Source organism: Equus asinus, chromosome 15, assembly GCF_041296235.1.
Source record: "Equus asinus isolate D_3611 breed Donkey chromosome 15, EquAss-T2T_v2, whole genome shotgun sequence".
Lineage (NCBI taxonomy): Eukaryota > Metazoa > Chordata > Mammalia > Perissodactyla > Equidae > Equus > Equus asinus.
Genome location: NC_091804.1, coordinates 37,172,937 through 37,199,398, shown reverse-complemented (window position 1 = coordinate 37,199,398; position 26,462 = coordinate 37,172,937). Strand labels below are relative to the sequence as shown.

At 48.7% G+C, this 26,462-nt stretch overlaps 1 protein-coding gene across 37 annotated transcripts in view; it reads left to right on the top strand.

Annotated features, from left to right (window-relative positions):
• Positions 1 to 298: 298 nt before the first annotated feature.
• Positions 299 to 26,462, top strand: part of ZMYND8 (zinc finger MYND-type containing 8) — a 115,659-nt gene continuing 89,495 nt past the window's right edge. For 9 of the 37 annotated variants that reach the window (XM_070486061.1, XM_014867006.3, XM_014866999.3 and 6 more), the window contains exons 1-3: positions 656 to 794; positions 1,434 to 1,667; positions 10,294 to 10,364. In XM_070486061.1, coding sequence (XP_070342162.1) covers positions 1,654 to 1,667; positions 10,294 to 10,364 — 85 coding nt within the window. In that variant the 5' untranslated portion in view covers positions 656 to 794; positions 1,434 to 1,653. Of the gene's footprint in view, positions 459 to 479; positions 795 to 1,433; positions 1,668 to 1,838; positions 1,948 to 2,012; positions 2,126 to 2,213; positions 2,260 to 2,301; positions 2,847 to 5,770; positions 5,794 to 6,348; positions 6,518 to 7,676; positions 7,699 to 9,432; positions 10,204 to 10,293; positions 10,365 to 26,462 lie in introns of those variants that run through there. The other 28 variants (XM_070486051.1, XM_070486060.1, XM_070486057.1 and 25 more) reach the window with 21 other exon arrangements.

The following is a 26,462-nucleotide window of genomic DNA, read 5'->3' as shown; positions in this document are numbered from 1 at the left end:
TCAGAGTACCAACCACAAAGGCAGCTTCAGGGAGGAAACAGGCAAAGACCTGATACTATAGAAAGAGGTGGCATTATACGCAGCTCTGAAAAACCAGTTAATATTTTACTGGGGAGCAGTGCCAGAGGTGGGGGTGGGGGTGGGGCTGCCAAGTGTAGGGCTGTGTGTGAAGCAGCTCCTCCATCTGCCTTTGGGGATGGAAAGAAGCCGCTCTCTGGAAATAAATTTCAGCCAGAATCCTCATAAGGCTCATGGGATTTGTCTGCCCGCTGAGGGCCCAGTTCCCCAAGAACACACATACAGGGACGACCGTGACAGGAAGGGCCGAGCAGTGGGTGGAGGCCTGACTAAGAATGGGGGTTCTTGTTCCCTCGCTGAGTTTGACATCTTTCTTTCTCCCTGTGGATGTAAATGGCTTCTCAGACCGAGAGGCACTGCCTGTGGCCTGGATTCAGAAGGTACACGCCTCCTTGGGAAGAAGCGAAGGCGAGAGACAGCGGCTCCCTCTCTCCCTCTCTCTCTCTCTCTCTGCATCTGCCGGGAGAGCTGCAGCTGGTACTTTTCCACAGGCCTTTGCTGCGATCTCAGGGCCTAGTTCTCCTGGCCAGGCCTGGAGTCCGAGAGAGGGTTAATAGGCAGGAAGCTGCAGGCCTCGCAGACTAATACGGAAGTCAGATTTTTGTGTAACTGACAGGTTTAGCAGGCCTCGGCGGTGGGGGAGGGGGCGGGAGGAGAAGGGAACTTTGTAGATCTAGGCATGTGGCCTGCTAGGAGCGCCTTTGGCTTTTCTTAGGGTAAGGACGGAGGGGGGGGCCCCCTTGGCATCCTGGCAGGGAGGCAGGAACCCAGGATGGTTTTCCTCGGAGTGGGGACGGAGAGGGGCGAGCGGTTAGCCTCTGGGCCCGGCAAAGGGCTCTCTGGCCTGCTTTTCCAGGAGGCATTTTGACAATGACTATGCAAACTTGACCACTCTGCTCCCCTCCTCCCCACAGCAGCCCGGCTCCTCTGTCCCGAGAAGCCACGGCTGCTCTTTCGCGATTTCCTGGGGGTCCCCTGTGCTGGCTGTTTGCCCCCAGCTCTCAGAGGCCTGCATCCAGCCCCTTTCTCTTGCCCCCTTGGCTGTTTCTCTGGGGTCCCCCACTCCTCAGCTGCATTTCCCCCCCAGGCGGGGGGGACCATTCTGCTGGACCCTTCTAGAAAAGGGCCGTGGCCTTGGGGGCAGGTGAGGGTGAGCCCTTTCAGCTCACCCCAAAAACTCCCTTCCTAGGGCCCCCCAGGCCTCAGGCTCTGCTGGAGCAGGTCAGGCTGGCTGCTCTGGTTTGCCCGTGCCAGGAAATCTAGCCAGGGGGTGGGAGAAGTGCGTCTGGGGGCCCCTTCCCCAAGTTTTCCTTGCTGCAAAAGGCCTAGCTTAGCCTGTCTTTTTCTGTGCACAGGATGGCTCTTGCTCACCAGAGCCTCACAAAGATAATCGCTCAGGAAGTGTTTCAGCCAATCCCGGGCCGCCTTACACTCCGATTTGCCGGGGCAGCCAATCGGGGATGAGCTTTTATTAGGCGGCCAGATCATCAAGCCGAAGTGCCAAACCCTTTTTCTGTGAGAACTAGGAGCCTGTCCTCCATGTTTTATAAGTATTGACATTACACAGTGTTAACAATGCATCCACAGAGGTAAGCTCGACTTTTTAACCATCTTTTTCTCCCCCTCCCTCTGAGACATCCGAATTGTGGGCGAGCAGTGTGATTTCTCTGTGGCTGGCCGTGCCACACTCACCCCCACAGCACTTAGGTTAACTTGGAACTGTTTAGAGAGAATTTTTTTTTGCTTTCTTGGGTCACATGGCTAAGGAGCCATTAGCCATAGCTTGATTTTGCAAACTGGCAAGGGCCTGGCACACTTTTGCTTCCACCAGGACTTGGTGTTTCTGGAATAATTTGAAGCTAGATCCTGGTATGCCAAAAAAGAAGCTTTTTTTTTTTTTTTCTCTCTCTTTCTCTCTCTCTCTCTCTGAGCAGTTTCCCCCCCTGCACTATTGTCTTCTCTTGTGTCACATGCCTGCTGGGGGAAGAAATGGAAGGTAAGACGCAGGCTCCTCTCCAAGGAGAGCTCATGGCAGACAGCAAAGCAGGCAAGTTTACCTCTCCAAAGAGGTTCTGGGAAGGCTGGACTAACTTCTGACAAGAGAGGACGCGTGTTTTAAAAAGAACCAAGCCCTGAGCAGCACAGCAGTGCTCAGGAGAGGTCTTAGCTCCTGGGGCCTAGGTGGGTGGTGGTGTTTCTACATAGTCTTTTCTCTCCCTACAGGGTTTCTTCACTTGAAACTACATTGTTCAGCCTTTTTTCCTGACTTCTGTTGATACAGAGTGTTCTTCTGCAAGCCAGCCTACAGCCAGCAAATGTTTCTGAAAGTGTTTTCTAGGCTTTGGAGGAAGTTTTTGGAGAAGGGATGGGGATGAGGGGGGGTGGGGGGGGGGGAGAGATGTTGGACAACATCCTGCAATAAATCTGTGAGGACTCTTTTTGAATCCCTTAGCTTTCTATTCTTGCATGATTTTCAATGAACTAATGTATCTTTTATCCTTGTTTTCATTTTCCTTTCCCTTTTTCACATTGTATCATCCTCTGTCTCCTGTGTGATAGAGTGCAGAGGAAATAAAATCATGTCTGTGGCTCATGACAGCATTCCATAGTCAGTTGTTGGGTTGTGGTGGTGTTGTGTGTGTGTGTGTTTTTAATAATCCCATGTAACTGTTTAAAAAAATTTCCTTTTTGATCAAGTCCCCAATCTGCCAGCCTGTTCTCTCTTCTTAACTGTGGAAAAATGAGACGGTTGCTTGAACATTGGTTGGGTAAGTAGAGAAATCCATTTCCTCTGTGACCATCTATAAAGAGTTTGGCGAACATTTGGGGTCTGTTTGTAACAGGGGGTCTTGGCTCCAGCAGTTGGGGGCTTTTCATTAGCAGGAATCAATTAAGGGCTTTTTAATAGTGTCTTGATTTTAGGTGACTGTTTGAATCCACTGTTTTTCCCGATAACCTGCAGCTAGGATTGCAGCTTACACTTCCTGTTTACCCTCAGACAGGAGAGAAATGTTCAGTTCATTGTGACTTGCCTGGAGACCTTTCATTAGGTCTGTTTGGATATTAGAACTCTGGGTAGGTGATCTGCTTGTGAAATGTAACGAAAGTGCTAGTTCTTAGAGTTCCAGAGCCTTAAGCATTGGTGGGGCAGGAGCTGGTGGTGGTGGTGGTGGTGGTGGTGGTGTGTGTGGGGGTGGTGGTGTCAGGACCTAATGTATTAGGATACTTACATGTTGTGCAAAATCCCATCCACCACCAAACTTGGTCCTTTTTCCAAGCCTGACCCACACATTGGTATGCACGCTTGCCTTTACTTAGGATTTATTTCTCACTTTTTACATTTCCCCTGATCTCTTCATGCTGTGGTTAGAATTTAAGAGTGAAAAAAATAGACTCGTGTTTAGCGTTAGCCTCAGAATTTCCCAGAAGTTCACTACATAAATTTCCAGCCTGGAGACCCATCCAGCATGAATGTAAATGCTGGAAATATATTCAACTGCTGTGTTATGCCAACTTTATGGAGTCCATAATCTTTTTTTTTCTTTTAAATTAGTGTCCAGCTACCCACCTTTTAGTACCAATTGGGAGAAGGCTTATTTAATAATGAGAACTGTACCAAATTCTAAGTTAAGAAAAGTGTGTGTAAGGCCAGCTTCTTAGAGTAAAAAGTGCAGGCAGTTAATGATGTTATGTCCTTAAAACTGAGCAGTGTGACTGCCCCACACAAGTCGAAGTAAGTTCAGACACTTAGCTATTTTCTTTGTTCTTATCTCCTGGCTGTAAATGGAAATTACTTGTTGAAGTTCTTGTGGCCTTCCTAGGAGAAATGTCTAATCACAAGACTCCTGGTTTGGAGCCTTCAAAGTTTGCATAATGGCGTGTTTGTTAGACTGCAAGGGGAACTCAGGGCGAGGCATTTGTCCTGTAAAAGCTTGCATTAAAAAGGCTCCCACAGGTTTGCAAGGCCAAGAGCTGTTTTCAAATGTGCAGCCCCACCGAGTTCTCAGCCCTGGACCAAGCTAGCCACTTTTGCTCTGGTGCGGTGGCCACCATCAAGCATGAGTCTGTAAGAAGCTAATTGCTTTCCAAATAGCATTATTTTCCAGTTTCACTAAGGGGGAAAAATAAATGTCTGCATTGCAGCAGGACTAGGTAGGGACAGCAGTGCTGGCTCACGGAGCAGCCCAATGGGGTTCCTCTCTCCAGCGTTTGAACCAATAGACTTGGAGGAAAGGTTACAGATTGACAATTGCAGTGGCCGGACTGAGAACGGGCCTTCTGGAAATTTCTACCATCTTTGTTCCTTTTAGGAAAAGCAGATCCGCCAAGCTGAAGAGTCTCCTACATTCCATTCCTAGGGCATCTCCCCCCCTCCTCCCCTTCTTTTTTACATCAAGGTAGAATGTTCTCTCTGCCACGATTGTAAATTGCAGAGGGAGGAACAGAATGTTGGGCTGTTTTCCTTTTTCCCTCTGCCTCCTCAGTCCCCAAAGAGGATGCACAGCTGCAAGGAGCAAACACAGACACACTGGAGCTTTGGATTCCTCTCTCTCTTTTTCCTTCAAGACCCTCCAGGATGGACTCACTTTCTGCTTTGGGAAATTAAGTGGCATTCACGTGGGGGAGGGGAAGGAGAAACTGCTTTTATTAGCTCCAGAAAATGGTCAGTGTTCCATCTGTAACTAGGAATTAATTATATATAATCACTCAGTAAACTTTCTACAGAGTTTTTCTAATTGCTGTGCATGAACATAGCCTGTTGGAGCCCAGTCCAGTTACTTTTATAATTAACAGCTCAAAGATTTGAGTCAGAAAGAGAGAAACAATGGGGCCTCTTGGATTATAAATTAGGGATGAAAACAATAGCTTTTTTTTCTTTCTTTCTTGTAACCCTTTTTCTTTTAAACAAAACATTCCCCCTTTTCTTTCCCTGGGAGAGCACTGGGGAGACTGCTTCAGGTCTTAAATAGGAAAGGGGGGAAAATGAGTCATTCTTTAAAAAGCAGGGTGACAGTAACCCAGAAAACCCTGAAGGCAAAGGTAGGTTTTTTTTTAAAAGTCCAACCACTTCAAATGTGTGATCTCTTTGTTTCTTTTGCCTTCATTCCCCTTCTCTCTCCTGTGGCAGAGGCAGCAAACATTTGTCAGCTGAGAAGCCCTAGATCTGGGTTTGCCTCTGGTTGACCCTGAAAAGAAAGATACATGCAAAGAGCCTTCGCCACCCCACGCAGAGATAGAGGGAGGGGATCTGTTTAGAAGCCCTGTCTTGCTCTTAAACCCAACAACAAGTAAGGATTCACCCTTGGCTTCGGGTTGCTAAGGCCATGGCTGCCCTTCCCCCTTCTCCCCACTCTCCTTACAGATAAACAAGCAGGCAGGCGGGAGCCATTTCTGCCCTGCAGCTTGCTCGCTGCCAGGCTGTCCGTCCTCATCAAGATTACCTACCTACCGGCCGGCGAGGAGCCAGCCAGCCGCCCGTCCTCGCCCTGGCACAGCCTTGGGCACCATGCCCTCCTTTCTCCCCTGGAGCTAAAAAGCAGTCACCTTGACACTCCCCACTCCCAGCACCAGAAGAGTTCTGAGGCCAATTCTCAGACCTGTAACCGTAAATTACACCATCCACTATGAGGCTGTTCCTTCGGCCTCTGAAAGCCGGGTTTGCAAAACCCATTGTTAATTTTCAGGGCTCGTTGGGGGTGGACAAAAATCTAATTTGTGAGTATCCTGTGCATTGGCTAAGGGGAGTGTTTTCCTGTTGTTTCTCCTCTGCAGACGTGGACTGTCTTTCCTGGATGTTAACTGTCTTAGGACTGGCTGGGTGTTTGGTGGCCGTTTTCAGGCTTGGAAGCAGCCTTTTTATTTTACCCTGGCCTCCCCCTGGGATGCCTGCTGTCCTCGAAGCACTTTCGTTTTACCTAGCTCCTTTTGGGTCTGGCTGCAAAGCTGGTTTTGCTATACCAAAAAGGGGGAACGGGCCGCCTCCCCTGCCCCAGCCTGCTCCCTTTTAACATTTTTTCTGTTTGCACAGACACCTGTCTGTCTGCAGTTTATGCCACCAGGCTGCATAATTCCTAACCCTCCACCCACCTAATTCGAGGGCAAGGGGGCCTCCTCTCAGAGCCTCCTGTTGAAGGCTCAGGATCTAAAAGGGAAGGGTTTTTCCTTAGGAACCTGTGACTTCACAAACTCCCCGTCACTGCAGATTTTTTTTTTAAGCTTCTAAACGTTGGGTTGTTGGTGTCCTTTAGTTGAGCTTCTCCTAGTTCTGATATTTAGGAAGGTGGCTTTGAAACTAGCAGAGCTGCTCCCACCAGCGCTGCAGCTATGGAACAAACTGCTACCATTTTAGCTTCAATACAGGAATGAGGCAGTGTTGCCAGACGCCATTTTAAGAATCCTGCATAAATAGCTTAGCTCCCGATGACTGTGCCTGTTTTAGGTGAGTGCTTATATAAAGCTGCTGTGGTAACCATTCCCTTCCCCCCAGGTTTTTTAAAAAAAATTAATTGCAGATTGAAGGAAGCATGGTTTTTTATTTTGATGTTCACTGCTTTGTGTTCTAGAAGAGGAGGATGTTGTGTCTTGGGGATTAAGTATTTCTTACAGCCTGGACCAGTTTGGTATTTTGAATGAAAGTAAAAAGCTGAAGGAAAAGTCCTTTCAAATGATGCATGATTCTTGAATTGCTGTGCGAGCGATGAGCCTTCTCTGTAGACCCAGAGCCTGCGCATGCTGGTTATATATTCTAGATGGCTTAGATATTCTTGGTTAAAAGTCAAAGAGTAGGGGCACTTGGGGAACAGAAATATCTGGGCATTGTGTATCCAGGCATTTTTCTGTCCAGACTAGATGTTTTTCTCTTTTCTTTCTCTCTCTCTTTTGGAAGTGGTGAGGGGACGAGATTCCTGGGAATTACGGACCAGCCTTGAGTCCTCAGAATTAATAATCAGAAGGCTTAAAACATCCTGGAGGTGCACCAGTTCATCTGCAACTTTTAATTGCTCTTTTTCAGTGCATGCAGGTTCAGAAGTAAGCCTAGGTTTTCTTGTTCAGGCAGTGGGGGAGAAATCTTATTCTTTCTGGGACGGGCTGGGATGGTCTTGGTTGTATTTGCAGGTGTGTTATTTCTTCTCTAATTGCCTGAAATGTCTCAGTTTGTGAAATCCAGAGGCAAGTGTCTTAGGGTGAAAAATGTGAGTGCAAGAGGTGGTGGTGGTGGGAACATACAATGTATACAACTAGTTGATGGTGTATTTTCCTTTTGGGGTGAGAGGGTGTTGTTTGGTTTTTCAGCTAATTTTACCCTTTTCTTTAGCGGGCCCCCAGCCTCCCCAACAGACCTAAAAAAAAGAAAGTAATGTCAGTTTGAAACAAGGGCTTGTTGTTCCATTGTCTTTGATTTAAATAATCCGGGTTGCTGGAAGGTTGCAGGTATGGAAGGAAAGATGCTGTGTATTTTCTAAGACTTTAATGTGTTAATGACAAGAGTTCAAAGTCTTTTCTCCAGATGCAGCTGCTTTTCCTTTTTAACAATTATTGTTATTTGACTGTTTTTTTCCTCCCAATGACTGAACAGTTCTTAACCTAAATTGACCAAGATGTGTGGGGGCATTCAGACAGGTACAAATCTTTTCTCACCACCACTTTTGATGTAATATTCGTAGTTTTTTCCTCATAACATACTGGTACTTGACACTAAACCAAAAAAAATGAGATCAGTGGTGTAGAAAAAAAGGAAGTCCCTTTAGATGTGGCTATTCAAAATGACTAATTTTGCATTCTGGTCTTTGCTTTTGTAAATGAAGTCTTTTTTTTCCCCCCTTTTAATGCATAGACACTGCAGTTTCCTTTAGTCAAATACAAGTTATTGTGTGTGTGTGTGTGTGCATGTGCTTGCACAGGTTCCCTTTGAAAGGATGGCTTGCTGATCTGTGAAAAAGATGGTTTTCTGAAATTCTTGTGCTTGAAATCCTTGGCTAAAGCTGGTGGTGCTATTGCTAAAGTTAAGTGATTATGGTGCCCACTTGTAATATACTTGGAAAGATAAAACAGCTTAACTTTTTTCCCCCATCTTTGCTGCTCCAGAATTGATTATCTTAAACTCAGCAGCAAATAGCCACCACATAACTAGTTTGCATTTTTTTAACCTCTCAGCAGCATTCCTGCCTGGAGTATTCAGCTCCTCCAGGCTGTTACAAGTCAAATAATTGTTCTCTTGAATGCAGTCCTCCTCCATGATCAATACACCTTTGAATGTTTTCATGGCTGCAGAAATCCTTCACGTGGGTTTGTTGGGCTGTGTTATGCATAATTGTTTCTTTCACGACCTTACCTTTTGGTTGGATCACAGATTAATGTTTTCTCCATCACTCAAAATATGGGATCGGTTTCAAGAAGTTTAGGATTTCACATACTTCAGGCTAGAGAAGGAAACAGAATTCTAGTTGCTAGAAAGATCAAGGTTGCTATTTGTTCTTTTGAAGTTGCCCATCTACCCATCTCTGAATGCCGCATGGGGCTCTTTGTTAAAATTTATTTCCAGTCACTCCAAGCGAGAAACCATCAGCAGTGTCCATTTGGGCAGCCTGTGTATGTTGCAGGCAGAGTGTGTTTCTGAGTTGACAATATTTGCCTCTTAAGTTGGAGTAAAAAGCATTAGTGCTAAAATCACCTTCCACAAATCACCTTTGTATTATTGCATGTTAGCGACTTGTTTAAGTTGAAGAGGCTGCTTTTATCTGATGACAACCATTTGTGACAACATGTCAGTTGTTTCTTTGCTGGTTTGTGTCACAGGCTTTCTCTCCAGATGCAGTGTAAATGAAATTGTTAATGGGGTTCAGTATCAGAGAGCTAAATGTGTTAATATTCTGATTTGAAACTAGACTGCCTTTCTTTCTTCTTTCTGCGGGCACTAGTTAAATTTGAGGATTCCAAGTTCTCGTAATTTAATTCTGAGCTGTCATCTCTTCCTGTCTATCTAATTCCCATCCTGAATCCTCTTCCCCCAATAGTCAGGGAATACATCTCCAACTGACCCTCAGGTTCCAGGCCCGTTTGGACTCATCTTTTGTCTTGTCACTGTCCCAGACCATGGAACACAGAAGGGACATTCTAATCCTTTCTCTCTTGCCCAGCCTCCCTCCCGTCCTGGCCTTGAGTCTTCCAAATGGAAAATTCCAGCAGTATCAGTTGGTGATGCACCCATTTCTTGTTGAACCATAGTCTGATGGAATTGCATCTAAAGTAAATGGTCCGATTCTTATCTCTTCATTGTCAGCCCAAATGCTTGGGAAGTTCCAATACCTCATAGAGTTCGCACCTATAAAAAGCAGGACTTGACTGGCTTGGCTTGGGAGGGGTGTGTGTGGGGAAGATAGGAAATGGCCTGCACCGCATTCATCGAGAGTTCCAGCAGAGAGAGGGAGAGAAGATTCTGGCGGACCTTCCCAGCAAAGGGGCCCGCTTTCCCCGCTTCTCTCCCCAACCCCCAGCTCTCAGCCTGTCTTTTAAATAATCCTTCCTCATTCCACTTTTGTGCTGGGGGATAATTAGTCACAGCTCAAAAGAGGGCTCAATGCTTTCTCTAAGCCATGCCTGCTATAGAGAGGAAACCTCCAGGGGTGGGGAGCGTGGAGACCCCCATCCTAATTCCTCGGATAAATGCTGGTGGTTTGAATGTTTGAGACCAGGCCTTTTGCTTCTAGCCTGGGTGTATTTTTCAACTTTGTAATGTAACCTGTATATTTTTTCATGTTCCTCTCTCATCGGGAAATTGTAAGATTTAGGGGAGGGGTCTGGGAAGTGCTGTGCCTTGCAGAATTCAGAGATCAGAGCTCTGGGTACCCTGCGGGCCACCTCCAACCTGACCCTGTGTTAATAATAAGAAACTTGTTTACTTGAAGCCTGGGCTCTGGTGGGCCCACAGGTGTAGATTGTAATTGTGTGTCTAAAAAAATGCTTTTTTGTATCCCCCAGTAGCATGACAACTAGAATAGTAATTTGACTTAAAAAAAAGAACAACCTAGTGTTTTCAAAAACTCCTTTAGGCGTGGTAACACTTTGAAATCAGGTGTGGGGTTCTTTCCCCCCACCCCTGCGTAAGGATGAGGGATTGTCGTAAAGGTGGGTGTGTTGTTAGCACTTCTAAGCTGCTGCCCCCATGGGGCAAGTTCTCAGTCTACCTAAACGTGAACGTAATTTGCTCTGTTTCAGCTTGGCTGAAGAGGAAATAAAAACAGAACAGGAGGTGGTAGAGGGCATGGATATCTCTACTCGTTCCAAAGGTGAGTCAAAATCTTGTATTATCTATTCCAGAGCAGAGGAGGAAATTGGAATTTCTTTTTCTTGTTGTTGTGGTGCAGTGGAGTGTGGCTGTGTGAGCCGAGGTTGTGACACCTCCGATTTGGAGGTGTGGAACCTTTGATGGATAAACCTAATTTATGGAGAAATCGCCTCCCTTCAATTTTCCTTCCCTTGCGTGTCTGTGTAGGTGTACCGACCTGTCGGGGATTGTCCCGACAGTAAATTTTCCGCGTGTATCTTGACTGAGAGCAGCTGGCTACCTCCCTGCGGGGTAACTTTGAGGAATCAGAATTTAAATAAAGCATGTTCTAGAAGCAACCAGAGGCTCTAGCTGCCGCTTGTTTTCTGATTTTAATAACAGGTCTCTTTGGAATCTCAGGACTGGAATGAAGTCGGTCCACTTCATTGGAAAACGGTGGTCTTGGTTAGAGAAAAAAAAGGAAATGTAGAACTTTCTGGAATGCTGGGGCCAGCGTTTGCATTTAGGACAAAATTTAGCAAATCAGAGCAAACATGGTCTATGTTTTTATTTAGAATCCTGTGTCAGACTTCCTCACAATGTTCTAATTGCGAGATTGGTACTTTTTGTTGGGTCTACGTGAGCTTTTACGAGGCTTCCCAAAAGGAGGCACTTGCTCCCTTCTGCCTTCAGGGTGCCTTTAGAAAGGAGCTGCTGGAGCGGTTTTCGTATCTTTGGTTGATGGAAATGCTCATCTCCAAACTTAATGGTTGTACCAAGAGGTTGTTATTCCTTCTGCAATCACTGAGTGCCTGGGCTGAGCACACGGCCGGCCTGTGGGTCAGGCCTGTGGGTCACGGGGAAGGGCTGGAGAGGGGGTTGTTACAGACTGCCAGAAAGATGCCGATCTCGCCAGAGGGTGTGTCACAGAAAGTGGCTCCCTAAAGGCATCTGAGGCCACGAAGCCTTCTGAGGATTTTTACAAGACTGCTGTCATTTTGGGCAAATGTAGGGATCCGATAGTGAAGACTGGGAGCTGGCTGGTGGGGGCCTGGCATGGCGCAGAGAGGAAGGGGAGGCCCCTCAGGTGAAGGCCAGCCCACCCGGCTGGGGGGTCCATGGAGGGAGCCGCAGGGAGAGTAGCGGGGCTGAGTCATTGGCCTCTGCCCCCCTTCATCCCAGCCCCCACCCAGCCCATGTGGGGCTATCACCCCTGTAAGTAATGGTGAGGAGAGCCACAGGGAGTTTTGAGCAAGGAAAGAACCTTCTGGAAAGGGTGTTTTGAGACGTTGCTGATGAGGGAGTGGGTCCCAGCCCCATGGTTGTGGTCAGAGTCGGATGTGGACAGAGAGGCCGGGGCCCGGGAGCTGCGACGGGGCTTCCTTCTCACTCCACCGCTCGCTCTCCCCCCGGGCCTGGGGCACCTTCTGTCTCTGTCCTTCCCTTTTCTTATCTGTAAAATGAGGTGTTAAGTTAGAGTCCAGGATCCCTTCCCCCTTGGGCCTTGCTTGTATAGACAGTACTGCCTGACAGTCTCTGTGAAGGCAGTGCTTGTACCTGCAGCTTTTCCTTACTGGCTTCCATCGATCCCCTTGTGAGGTGGGTGGTGGTTCCTGCTGTTCAGACAAGGAAACAGGCTCCGAATGGTGGTCTCACAGCTAGTACGTGCGGAATGGGCCTGAACGAGCCTCTGCCCCCAGGAGGTGCTTCCTTCGTCGGCGCTGGAGCCCTGTGGCCATTGTGGGGAGTCTCCAAAGTGATCGTCCCCTGGGGCGGGAGCCTGCTCTGCTCAGACCCCGGTGTGTGGAGACCCCCTCCCCTTCCCCTTGGGTGTGGGGACCTCTCTTCTCGTCGTCTTTCAGACCCCCTGGATGCTCCTAACCCTTCACCAGGTGGCATTTCCCTCTGTGCCGCCCGAAACGTGACGCTGCTGGGGTCGTCCTTGTCCCTCTTTCTTGTCTGCCCCACTCCAGTCCTCTCCCTCCAGTAGCCAGGGCCATCTTGAAAAACAGATCGGAGCCGGCCCTTCTTGCTCACTCCTTCCGCTGCCCTTCCAGTGCCCTTGGGCTCCAGCCTGACATCGCTCTGGCCTACCCACCTGGGCCTGCCTGCCTGGTCGCCAAGACCTGCCACCCGCTCAGCTTCCTTCCCCTTCGTTGCCCTCGTGACCTTCTGTTCACCTTGGATCATTCCCCCCCCCCCCCCCCCCGGACTCCCCTCGAGCCTCCCGGCCTCCTTCCCCTCCTTCCCTCCTGGGGCCTGTGTGTCCTGTGCCCTTTGCGGGGAACATGCTGCCCTGGGCCCTGCTGCCTCTTTGTCATGCCTCACAGTCATCTCAGACGTCATCTCCTCCGAGAGGCCTTCGGCAGCCACCCAGTCCAAAGGAGCCGTTGCGTCATATTCTGTTATATTTTTAAAAATGAACTTCTAATTTTAGAGCAGTTTTAGATTTCCGGATAAGTTGTGAAGATAGTGCAGTGCTCCCGTGTCACCTCCCTGACCCCACACAGGCGTGCGCACACCCGTACACAGACGCGCGCTCACACACTGTGGTACATTTGCCACAATTAATGAGTTGACAGTGGAATGTTATTACCAACTGAAGCCCACGCTTTGTTCCGATTTCCTTAGTTTTCCCACCAAAGTCCCTTTTCTGTCCCCATCCAGGACACCGCATTCCATTTAGTTCTCATGTCTCCTTAGACGCCTCTCGGCTGTGACCGTTTGTCAGACTTTCCTTGGTTTTGAGGACCTTGATCGTTTTGAGCAGTGCCGGTCAGGTGTTTTGTGGGAGGCCCCTTGCTTAGGAGTTTTTTGGTGTTTTTCTCATGATTGGGTGGGGGTGGACTGCGACTGTGGGTTTGTGGGAGGAAGACCACGGAGTGAAGCGCTGTTTTCATCGCATCATATCGAGGATGCGTATCATCATCGTGATTTGTCGCTGGTGATGTTGACCTTGGTCACCTGACAGGTGGTGTCTGTCAGGTCTCTTCCCTTCCGTACTGTGCTCTTTGGAGAAAGTCACAGTGCCCAGCCCACGCGTACCGAGTGGGGGGTTATGCTCCCCCTCCTTGAGGCCAGAGTGTCTGCAGAAATTATTGGAATGTATGAGAGATTTGTCTCTTCTCTCCTACTTGTTTATTCAAGCATTTATTTGTATCAGCATGGACTCAATTACTTTAAACTTGAGGTAATAGTCCAGTGCTGCTTATTTTATTGCTCAAGTTGTCCTAGCTTTGGCCATTGGGAGCACTTTCAGTTGGCTCCTGTGTCCCTCTGACATTATTGTGGGGTTCGTTGATTGAACACTTTCTTTTCTTTTCTTTTTTTTGAGGAAGATTAGCCCTGAGCTAACATCTGCTGCCAATCCTCCTCTTTTTGCTGAGGAAGACTGGCCCTGAGCTAACATCCATGCTCATCTTCCTCTACTTTATATGTGGGATTCCTGCCACAGCATGGCTTGCCAAGTGGTGCCATGTCCACACCTGGGATCCAAACTGGCGAACCCTGGGCCTCTGAAGCGGAACGTGGGCACTTAACTGCTGTGCCCCCGGGCCAGCCCCATCTAGTACATTTTTAATCTTATCTTCACTGTGCAGCTTGATGAACTTTAACACGTGTATACACTTGTGGGACCACAACCCACATCAAGATAATAGAACATTTGCAGCTTTCCAGAAGCTTCCTCAAGATCACTCCAGATTTTCTCCAGCCCTTGTCTGTGACCTTGTACTTCTTATTTGTTGGTTTGTTGATGGTGTCCCCTGCTAGAATTTGGGCTCCCTCTCTCCCCAGGCCCTAGACCAGCATGCTCAGCCCCACTTCCATTCGAGAGGCAGGGTGGCATGGAGGTCTAAAAAAACCTGGCTTCTAGAACTAGGCTCCCTGGGTTCACATTCTGGCTTGCCCCCTGCCTAGCTGGGTTATTCTTTGTGACTTGGTTTCCGCTTATATGTGGGGCTGATAAAGATAGAGGGTTATGATGAAGACAGAATTTGTTCACACGTGCGAGGTGCTCAGAATTGGGACGTAGTGAGTGCTCGAAAATGTCGGCCGTGGTTAGAGTTGGCGTGAAGCCGGTGAGCGTGTATGGAGAAGGCTTTCACCCCGTTCTCCTTCCCCGACTTACAGCCTCTAGGAAGACGGCACGCAGGCAGACAGGGAAGCCAAGCCCAGAGAGTGCAGAGTTGTGGAGGGTTACCCAGCAGGCGGGCTCTGGACTGGCTTCCTGTCCTGTTGGCCTCTGTGACGTCTCAGGAAAGCCGCTCTGCAGCTGTTTGGACCAGTTTCCCCGGGGCCTTTGGAACCCCTGTTCTGGTGGGGAATCTGTGAGGGGAGAGGGTCATCTGGTTCGGAGGGAGACCTTTGTCTCTCCCCAGGGACTGCCTTGGATGGCTTTCTTTGTGTGGAACTCAGCTCCCCTCTTCCAGGTGGCTCAGGTGGCAGGTGACTGACCGCTTCTGTGTCTGGGGAACCCTTCTGACAGAGCGTCTTGGGTCAGGTGAGGAAGTTGGATACACAGAGGCCTGGAGTTGAGAGCGGGTTTCTGAGGGCGGAAGTCAGCAAGGTCAAAATGTGCCGCTTGCAAAGGCTCACTGGCAGGAAGGCTGACCCCTCCTTCAGTGCTGATCGTCTCAGGATCCACAGTGTGATGTTGTGGGCTCACTGAACACACACTTACTCCTCTAGCCTGCTTTTCTTGTGGTTTGGGAAATTCATGGCTTTGCTCCCCACGTGACACCATCCCTGTCAGGGATCTTTGGTTGTGAGCAAGGGCAGCCAGCTCTGGTTAATTAGAGCAGGAAGGGGATGAACTGGAGGGAAGTCTGTGGGCTCATGGCGTCGGCGGGAAGGCTGGAGGTCGAGGGCTGCTTGGGGGAGCGGAGCCGGTGTACAGTGTCCTGAGGATCAGCGGAGCAAAGTCCCTAGGGAGAGTCCCTCACCTAGTGTCATGTGCCTGCCCTTTGGCCAGGGAGGGGCTGGTGGTTGGACACCTGGACCCACCAACACTGTCCCCATCGTCGGGGAAGAGATAATTCCTCAAAAATCGGTGAGGTGATGCTCAGGCATCTTGGGAGGGTGGCAACATTATTCTCTGCTTGTGGGTCGAGAACAGGCCCTGAACCTCACTGTCCCTGGGAAACTTAGAAACTCTGACAATAATCAGCTCAGAATTCTTTAATCCCATTCTTACATCTAGTCCGTATGACCTTTCAGGTTCTCTAACTACATTTCCATTTGTGCGCCCTCTTTTCCCTAACACGTACTCACTTATTAACTGAGTAATTCCCAAGCCCATCATTGCCATTAGGCCAGCTTGGCATTTACTGGAGCATTTTAGTTCTCGGGAGACAAAGCTTTCGAGCTTTCAAGATGTTAGCTTGACATTTGTGTCCGAGGGTAATGATCTTCTGAAAGATGCTCAAGCATAAATCGAAAGTACTATTAGATGCAAGTGTGTTTGCCTAACTAATATTTCCTGAGTCCTTATTAGGTGCCAGGTATTAACATGCAAATTACTTTATTTGATTCTCATCATAATGCTGTGATACAGACGTGGTGTTACTCCCATTTTACAGTTAAGGAAACTGAGGCTCGGAGGCATTGAAGAAGTGGCAAAGTGGAGAACTGGGGTCAGGTTTTACCTTTGATTTTAAACCTTTGTACTTAGTCATGAGCTCTCCCCCAAGGGTTCCAAATCAGTTGTCTGCAGGGGCCAGCAGGTGCACCAGCGATTGTAGCTGGCATCTAGGCTCCCGGGGCCTTTGGAGAGTAGGAGATGCCTGCATGGAGTGGGGAGGTTGCCTCCGTCTGATTGCTGACCAGCAGGAATATGGCTCACCCAGTGTTGCCAGGAGTTTTTTTCCTCCCTGTAAAGATGCCTGATTTAGAAATTTGGTCTGTGCAGCCCAGTTTCTGAAAGACTATGCACGAACCCAATAAAACGTATCTCCAGGTCAGAAGCAGCTAAGGGCTGTCAGTTTGCATTCTCTGCATGAGACTGGTGACGGCACAGTTCATTGCAGGATTTTGGCTACACTCTGCATGAGTCAGAACAAGCCCCTCCAAGGCCAGGGACTTGAAGTCTGAAAAATGACGGACTCTGCAAGTTGGTGTCTCCATACAGAGGCTCTCCTGTTGGGGCTGCCTGCGTCTTGATCCTGCCATGTGTGCATTTTGTGGTAATGATTGTGGTGTGCGGATGCCAGGCTGCCAAAGCTGAAAGCGTTTTTAAAAATGTCTGTGTAATGTCTCCCGCACGAGGGAACAAGCCACTTGGAAACCATGCACAGATGCAGCGGAAGCCCGAGATATTAAAATCTTGAACAGTATCATTCTTGCTGAGATTTGCCTGAGTATGGATTTGTTTTCCGAGACAGGATGCTAGAGAATATACAATTATAGCAATTTGCTAGCCAGCTCCAGACCTTAATTAGTTCAGGATCCTCGTTCTCACTGTTGTATGTAAATTGAGACTGCTTCACAAAGGGATTGTTTATGAGGACGGCTCTGAGATAGAGATTCTGTCATTTTTTTTTTTTTAAGAAAACTCTTAAAGAAAATATAACCATAAACACCACTCAAATGACAGGACGATGCAGAAGTGCTGAGAATTTTTCTTTTAAAAAATGAGCGTCAGTATTTTTAACTCCCATTTTGGCTCTCCTCCATCTCCTACAGCCCGAGAAGTGCTGTCCACGTGCTGTGCAATGGGAAGAATTTATTTGCAAGTTAGGTAGCCACCAGGTTGTTTCTCTCCCAAGGTCGGAGATGCCCCGGAAGACTGAAGATGTCGGACAACGGCTTTCCAAATGAGAAATCTACCTTCTCTCAGCCAGTGTAGCATCCACCGTGCATCTGTTTGTGGAGTCCTGTCGGCACCATCTGTACCATTTAGCGTTGTGGTTCACTTTTGGAAGGTCTTGTGTTTGCCCCGGGTTTGAAGCCTGACCCACGTTAATATGATTTTGCGACTATTATTCTAGAAGACTATGATCTAAAATTGACTATTTCAGCCTTCGGTTAAAAAGAACTGTTTCTCCTTTTTTCCTCCTCCAAATGCCTGTAGAATTAACCTTCTAGGTCTGAGGCCTTTTAGAGGTCCTGGCATGTTTTTGGCTAAAAGTTTCAAATAATAGTTGCTTCATCTTGCTCCGTCGACGGTGGATCCTTGACTGTTGACTTGAGGGGAGTGAGTCTGGAAAGTCCGCGTGTCACGGTCAGAGTGGGTGCAATTACCAGGCGCTCCCAGCACGTCACCCCGCTGCCCCATGTTCCTCTCACCCACCCCCCACTTCCCTGGGAACCTAGAGATCTAGCATGTCACAGACTTTTGTTCTTTACAGCTTTATTGAAATATAATTCACATAGTGTACAATTCTCCGTTTTAAAGTGTACGCTTCAGCGCTTTTTAATATTTTCACAGAGTTGTGCAACCATCACCACAGTCAATTTTAGAACACTTTCAGCGTCCCAGTAAGAAACCCCATACCTGGGGCCAGCCCCAGTGGCCTAGTGGTTAAGTTCGGCGAGCTCCTCTTCGGCGGCCCAGGTTCGGTGTCGGTGCCTGGACCTACACCACTCGTCAGCTGGCTACGCTCTCATGGCGATCTGCGTACACAATAGAGGAAGATTGGCACAGATGTTAACTCAGGGTGAATCTTCCTCAGGAGAAAAACCAAAAAACCCCACCCTGTACCCATTAGCAATCACTCCTCATTCACTGCCTCTTTACCCAGCCCCTGACAACCACTAATCTACTTTCTTTCTCTGTGGATTTGCTTATTTTGGACATTTCATATAAATGGAATCATATAGAATGCGACCCTTTGTGCCTGACTTTTCCCTTAGAATGATGTTTTCAAGGCTCATCCACGTTGTAGCCCGTATCGGTCCTTCATTCCTTTTGATGGCCCAGTGATGCTCTGTTGTGGCTGTATCACATTTTGTTTATCCGTTCATCCGTTGATAGACATTGCGTTGTTTCTGCTTTTCGGCTATTGTGCATAATGCTGATGTGAATATTGGTGTATGAGTTCGTGTGTGGATGTCTGTTTCGTTTCTCTTGGTAATAGACCTTGGAGTGGCGTCGTGGGGTCATCGGGTCATAGGGCAGCTCTGTTTACCCTTTGGATGAGCACAGACTTTGGAACACACTCCAGCCTCTTCCACGTCTCCTCTCTTGATGCTGCGTCTTTCCTACCAGCAAGTCTTCCTGTTTCTGGCCTCTTCTTCAAAGCCAGCCTTCTTAGAAGTGTCTGTACTCACGTCTTGCCTTCTTCACCTCCTACTTTGTCCTGTCAGCTGCATGGTGGCTTCCGCCCGTCCTGCCGGAGGAGCTGGTTTTGCTGAGCTTCCTGCAGACTCCACGTGGCTTTGTCGGGGGGAGGTTTCCAGCGCTCGTCCACCTTGCTCTAACAGAGGTATTGGACACTGCCAGTCGTTCTTCTCCTGGAAACCGTCCCTTCCTTTGGCTTTGGTGCCACCACGGTCCTGGTTTTCCTCCTGTTTCCTTGGCACCTCGTCTTCTCTCCGGCCGTTGAGTGTTGGCATCACCGGAAGCTTGGCCCTGTCCTCGTCTCTCCCAGCCCGTTCTTTCCCTGGGTGATCTTGCCCACATCTGTGGCTTTGACTCACAGACTTTTTATGTCCAACCTCGGTTTTTCCTGAGTCATCATGCAGAGGGCCAGCCGCCTCTCTGACCTCCCTACCTGTTGTTTGTGGGTGTCTCAGACTCAGCGTGTCCCAGACCGATTTCTCCTCTCAGCCTTCCCTCCTGCTCCCCCCACCCCAACAAAGCACCTGCTTCTCCACCATGAGGAACAAGCCAGTCCTCTGCCACTTGGCTCAGCCAGAGATATGGGACTCATCCTCAAATCTTCTGTCCTTTTGCCTTTTTGTGTCATTTTCTTACAATATTATATCCTAAATGTCACCTGTTTTCAGCTTATCACCATTGAATTGCAGTAGTCTTGTAACAGGTCTCACTGTCTGTTCCCCCTAATCCTTTGGAAAGGGGCATCTCTTCTGGCTGCCACCTCCTACCTTAAACTCCTCAGGGCCTTCTCCTTGGTTTTAAGATGAAAGTCAAAATCCTAGAATCTTCATGGGCTGGCTCCGGCCCACCTTTCCAGCCTCGTCTCTCCATGTTCCTCTTTTCTCTCCACTTCAGCTGCACTGATCTTCTGGATTCTAGAATGAGCCACATCTGGCCATGGGGCCTTTGCTCATCCCTGGAAGATCCTCTCCTCTCTTTTCTCCTGACCTGCCACCCGCCTCGATTCTAAGGTTCCAAGTGAGGGTGGTCCTGCCTTTTGTTTTTGCTCGTCTCGTTTTACCTGGTGCCCATTTTATTACCTGTGTGCTGTGAATGTTTATTTTGAATGAATGAGTGAATTACTTGATTTTGTCTGTCACATGGATAGAACTTTTATCCTGGAGAATGAAGTAAGAGCAGCCTTTCAGCTAGAGAGGATGGCTTCGTTTCCAGCATAATCTGTGGCTGGAAATAATTACCCAAGCTCACATGTCTGCTCTGTGAAACCGTTGGTGGCCTCTTTCTTTCTTTCCCCCCAGGGACACAGCGCTCTTTGAAATGGCCCCTCTTCCCTCTGATTTCTTTCCTTCCCTTTGTATTACTGCCACTTCTAGGAGCCCCTTTCCAAAACACAAGCCCAATTGTCCTGCTCCCTGCTTTAAATTCCCGCTGGCTCCTAAGGACCACAGTCTTGAGTGGAGATTCAAGGCCCAGCCCTGTCTGTCCTTTCTGGGCTCTGGTCAGCACTCCTGCAGGACCTGGCCCTCCTATACAGCCTGCCATTTCCCGGGTTGGTCCCGTGATGGATGTGCCAGGTTCCCTCCTGCTCCTCGAGAAGTCACACCTGAGTCGATCCTTCCAGACGGCTCTTCCTGGGGACCGCCTTTCCCTCACCTTCGCTACCTCCTTGGGGATCCAGGCCCCCCTCTTTCTGAGCCTTCATTTACATCTCCTTTGGTGGAGTCCTTTGGCTTCCAAGGTCAAAATCACCCTGGAAGGTCCCTTCGATTGCCCTTGGAAGGACAGTAATCAGCTCTGGCCAGACATTCTTAGGCATACTAAAGGTGTGAGAATTTCCCACAAGCCAGGGTAAAGGAGCAATCCAAGCAAGGCAAGTCCACATACACATTTCTAGGCATCATATCATTATGCCTCGACAGCAACTACCGAATCCCTCAGATAGGGACGGTGGAGGATTCTTGTGTGTCCTGCTCGTCTGCTAGGCTTGCTCCTTTGTTAAATGTTGAGTGTCCACAGCCGTGCTGTCTGATAAGGTAGCCACTGGTGTACGTGGCTGTTTAAATTTACATTCGTCAACATTTAAAAATTCCTTCCTCAATTGCACTAACTACATCTCAGATACCCCATAGCCGCACGTGGCTAGAGGCCGCCGTGTTAGCACAGATATGGAACATTACATCATTCTAGAAAGTTCTATTGGACAGCACTGCTGTACAGCTTTAATCAATGAATGCATATATTGTGCTTTATGCTGTAGGTGAAAATACCTAGCCAGGGACTGGCACGACATAGAACATGTCAATCAATAATTATTATATTGGAGTCTTAAGTTTTGCTTGATCAGTTTGTTACTGCACAGAGATGGGGTTCTCTTCCCAATGCGCATAAAAAGCCAATTGTTACGGCATCAGCTTTTGAGAAGAGAAAAAGCTTGATTGTGAGGTCGACCAGCAAGGAGACAGAAGGCAGAAGCTCAGAAATCTGTCCCCCCATTCAGGGCTTGGGGTGAAATTTATGGGATGAAGGGCAGGGTGGTCTGACGTGTGGAGATAGGTGATTGGCGGTGAGGAGAGGTGAGGTCATTGAGGACCTGTGTAAGCGTAGTCCAGTCTCATGCCTCTTCGCAGGACACGTGTTCACCAAATGGTGGCGTTAGCATGATCTGAGGGTGGAGTTTTCGGCCCCTGGAAGTCAAAAGGGTCACCTATCTGTCCGGCATTTGCACAGGCCCAATTGATGGGTTGGTGATCTTAACCGGCCTGAACTAGGCAAGGGACCGACTCTCAGTTCCTGAAAAGCAGCTCCTACCCTGTTGATAAGGTGGGATCAGTGGAACTGGTCCTAGTGGTCCTGTGGTGACAAGCCCCTCCTTGGCCTGCTCTTTTTTGAAAAGTTCCACAAAGAGAGAAGATGGCTATCTTCCTGTCTTCCCAAGTTGCAATTCCTATCCAGGCCCCACTGAACTGCTTTTCTGCCAGGCCCTTTGGCATCTTGGCATACTGGCTGGGGGAGAAATAAACACCACAGGGTATGCTGCGCCACCCTCTCCCCACCCTGCAAATTACTCTGTTGTAGAATTCCTTTACCTGTGTGTCTCCTCTCCTAGACTGATGTGGAGACCAGGTCTCTCTCACCTCTTCAGCACAGGGCTAGTGATTTTATAGTGGCTGCTCAATAAATGCTTTTTAAATAAAGACTCTGGGACCTTCCCGGTGGCGCAGTGGTTAAGTGCGCACGTTCCGCTTCGGTGGCCCCGGGGTTCGCCGGTTCGGATCCTGGGTGCGGATGTGGCACTGCTTGGCACACCATGCTGTGGCAGGCGTCCCACATATAAAGTGGAGGAAGATGGGCACAGATGTTAGCTCAGGGCCAGTCTTCCTCAGCAAAAAGAGGAGGATTGGCAACAGATGTTAGCTCAGGGCTAATCTTCCTCAAAAAAAAAAAAAAAAGAATCTGTTCCCAGAAATATAAACTAATTAACTTTAAGAAAAATGTTTTATTAGATTTTCTTTTCAAATGATAAGATCAGTGTGTATCTGCCTGAAACAAGCCAAAGTATACAGAGAAAAAGCTAAAAAGCCTCTCCCGCCAGGTAACCAATGTTAAGTTGGGTATGTTTTCATCTCTACTTTTCCCCCCTCTCTTATAAAAATAAAAACAAACTTATACCCTGATGTGGTGGAACTATCTAGAACTCGGCCATCCCAGCAAAGCATCGCTTGTCTCTTATCCCTCTATTTAACTTCTTGCCCTTCTCTGCTTTACTTTGCCTTTAAGGGATCTTCAAGGTTTGACAGTTAAGAATAATGGTGACCTTGGCAAACGGAATTTCCTGTTGCCTCTTAAGGCGGGGCAGGCTGGAGGACTGTTCCATGTGGAAATGGCAACCCAGTGTGGCTTCTGTTTTTTTTTTTTTTTAGTGAGAAGCTAGTAATCTGGATTTCTAAGTGCAATTTCTCCCAATTTTTAAATACTGACAGCTAACTTAAAATTTAAAAGTATGATGCAGCTGTGGGTGGACTGGATTCAGTTTGTGGTCCTTCAGTGGCCACTGTAGCCCAGCCCTTGGCCGTAGGTTCCTCTAGACTCATTTCCTGGCGATCGTTGCCCTTCTAGCTCGCTGGTTCATGTCATCAGCTGTCACCAGGGCCCTCTTCCTAGTAAGGCTGACCTGGTTTTGTCCTTTACCTCCTTCCCCACTCCAGGAACTCTGCCTCCCCACACGGGAGTTTGAGGACTGTCTTTCAAACCAGGCTGCTGTTTCTTGGGTTGGCACCAGAGATAGACTGGTACTTGGTGAGCATTGTTTGACAAATACGAATCTTTAAAATCTAGTCTCCTCTCAAGCCTGGTGAGATGCTGACAGTCTGAGAAGCCCGAGGAAACTAAGATGGACAGAGAAAAGAGCAGTTTTAATTTCTCTTGATTCGTGCCTATTGAGTTAGGTGGAGGGAAGATGAACTTGGAGAAAATAATCTTTTGCTTTCCCTTTTTGGGGCCATTCCCATATTGCTGAGTCCACATAGGGAAATGCTTGGGCCGTTGTTTCACGTTTCAGGAGCAGAATTGGAGAATGCAGGCGAGGATTAAGGGAGGTGTTGAAAAGAGAGCCTCAGACTTGAAAGGGTCCGAAAAGGAAAAGGGCAAATAATCCGAACTAAGAAATCTGGCTAACCGGTCATCCCAGTGAGGGGTCTCCCAGCGGGGAGTGTGTTTTCCCTGGAGAAAGTCATTCCTCTTCTTTAACCTAAATGATTCTGAAACAATAGCTCTCCCCAAGAAGAATGGAGAGAGCGGGCACGGGTGGCCTGAGAAAACCTCATGAGTTCTTCCCCTTTGGTTTTCAGTAATTGTGTTTAGCTGCATGGCCCCATCACGTGCGGGATATAAATCCTTACTTAATCCCCTACTTTTGGGGAAATGGGCTCTTTAACGAAGAAAGAGGAAGAGCTAAGTACCTGTTGAAAAAGGAGTTTCCTGTCCCAGTTTCTCTCTTTTGGACCCTGAAATGGCCAGGCTGCCTTTTGTGGGGAGCCTGTTGACTTCACAACGCTCCTGCCTTCCTAGTTTGCCGGGAGACATTCTTAGACTGGGGAAGAGAAACTGGAGTTTCCTGTGCGTCAGGTCTGCTGTCGCAGCTTTGTTAACCTTCTCTCGCGCATCTGGCTGGTCTCATAGGTGTTCCTGGGGCCCCTCTGAGCCAGGCCGTGTGCCAGGCCCTGGGTTGCAGCCAAGAGAGACAGAAAAACTGAGATTGAGCTCATGTTCTGGAGGAGACACAAGAAAGAACTGAACCAGCAAAAGAAGAAAATAATTTTCGATAAATTTTAGCTCGAGGCGACTGCGATGAAAGGAAAAAACACTTCAGGATGATATAATAAGGGGGCTGGAGGCTGGGGTGGTCATAAAAGGCTGGGGAGGTGACATTTGGGTCAAATCTGAAGTTGCCCACCAAGGGAAAATTAGGCATAGAACATTCTAGAAGGAAGGGCCAGCAACTGCAAAGAAGCTTGGCTTGTTGGAGGCCACTGTGGTTAGGGGTGAGTGAATGGAGGAGACAAGGTGAGCAGAGCCGATCGCTGGGGGCATGGTAGGTCTTGATTAGATGCTGGGCGTCTGCAGGAAGTGCCCTGGAGGGTTTCTAGCACAGGACTGCTTATCTCATGGGGGTTTGAAAGAGGCTGCTCCAGAGGGCAAGGGAATAGCCCTGGGGCGTGGATCCGGCTGGTAGCTGTGAAGGCTGAATTGAACCTGAACAGGCAGAAGTGAGGATGGGCAGGGAAGGAGCAACCCTTTGCAGGGCGCTGACCTGCCAGGCACCCCTTGGGCGCTCCCGCTGACCCCGGGAGGTTTGGCATTCTCCATTCTTTGTGCAGAGCACTAGGATTCTGAGGCCAGTGCCCTCCCAGGCTTGATGACCCTCATTTAGTAGGAGGAGAGTGCCTTTGGGGGCGTCCGGGGAGGAAGGTCCATCGGGAAGAGAGGGGAAGGGACTGTGGGCCACCTGGCGCCTTCTGCTTTAATCTGGGGAGAAATCCTGAGCCCTGAAGGGATTTCGAGCCTGCTTGGTTGAACCTGTGCCAGCCTGAGAGGACTGACTGTGGAAGTTTGTGTTTCTCATCAGTGAAACTTCTTCGGAAACAAGTTGGGAAGACCTAGTCTGGTGCAAATCATGGTGAAGATACAAAAAAGTTTGGGGAGGCAGGTTTGAGATTTCTGGGTTAATGTCTGTTTTCTGAGCTGGATCCTCTTCCCCCTTCAGGGAAATAGTAATAGTAACTGGTGGTGCTTGGACTCTGTTCACTTTTCAGGCATTGTCTCATTTAATCCTAACAACCCTTTTAGGAAGAGCCTAACAGTCACAGCTGAATTGACTGAGGCACAGAGAGGCTCAGCCACTTGCCGAAGGACACACAGCTGTCAGGTGATGGGGCTTGGATTCAGACGTAGTGGTATGGCTCCAGAGCCCAGACACTGAACAACAGTGCTCTGTTGATGTTGGTCCGTGCCAGGCATGCCCTTAGTGATGGAGGATTAGCAGGTGGCACGCACAGCCCTGGGGAAGGTGGCTGCCTGGCGCAGGTGAGGGTCTTAGAGTGGAACGCAGCTGTGGTGGACGATGGAGTCCCCAGCGCATGCTGCTTTCACCTTTGTGCCTCGAGCACAGATGACGTTGCTTCTCTGAGCCTCAGCTATAAAATGGGCACAACACCACCATCGCTACCTCCTGGGATTCCTGAGAGGATTCGTCAACTAGCCTCTCAATAAACAGCAGCTGTGAATCCCGTGAGCCCATTTGGAGAAGGAAACAGCAGCCTTTCCCTGGCCACACCCTCGCCCCCAGGATATGTTCACGGATGCTTGCTCTTTCTCCGGCTCAGTTTTGTGTCCATCTGTAATCGGTTTTTTTTTTTTTTTGGAGGAAGATCAACCCTGAGCTAACATCTGCTGCTAATCCTCTTCTTTTTGCTGAGGAAGACTGGCCCTGAGCTAACATCCATGCCCATCTTCCTCTACTTTATATGTAGGATGCCTACCATAGCATGGCATGCCAAGCGGTGCCATGTCTGCACCTGGGATCCAAACCGGCGCACCCCGGGCCGCTGAAGCAGAATGTGCGAACTTAACCACTGCGCCACCGGGCTGGCCCTCTGTAATCGGTTTCTTACTCCATATTTCTATACTGAATATATTCTACATTCATTCTATATTTCCTAGCCACATCATCAGGGGCCTTTTTTGCTCTAGGCCTCAGTTTCTCCATCAATAAAATGGGGGTTCTCGGCACCTACCGCCTTGCTAGAACTGTGGTGAGGAGTAAATAGGTTGGTAATTGTCTTTAAGACCGTGCCTTGCAGACAAGTGGTCAAGAAACGGCAGCTGTTACTGTGACTCTGTTTCTGGCTGTCTTCTCCCAGGACAGGAGTCTTCCCAGGGAGCCCAGAAGTCTGGTCGTTGCTCAGTGACTGTTATTGACCGACTGGTCCCTTTGTTTTGTTCCCTTTGAAACCTGAAGTCAGGGTTGCCAGGTGAAACATTAGGCATCGTTTTCCTTCTCAGAGGTTGCACTTGCCTCCGTGGGCGGTGTATTTACACAAGGTTAGACCTGCTTGGCAGCTCCCGACATTTCTCTACACCAGGGTTTCTCCCCGTCAGCACTGTGGATGCTTTAGGCCTGGTCTTCACTGGTGCGGGGATCCCCCTGTGCACTGTGGGGTGTTTAGCAGCATCCCTGGCCTCTGCCCACTCGATGCCAGTAGCGCCTGCTCTTTGCCTCGTTGTGACAACCAGAAAGACTCTAGACACTGCCAAGTGTCCTGGGGGGACCTGATTGAGAACCTC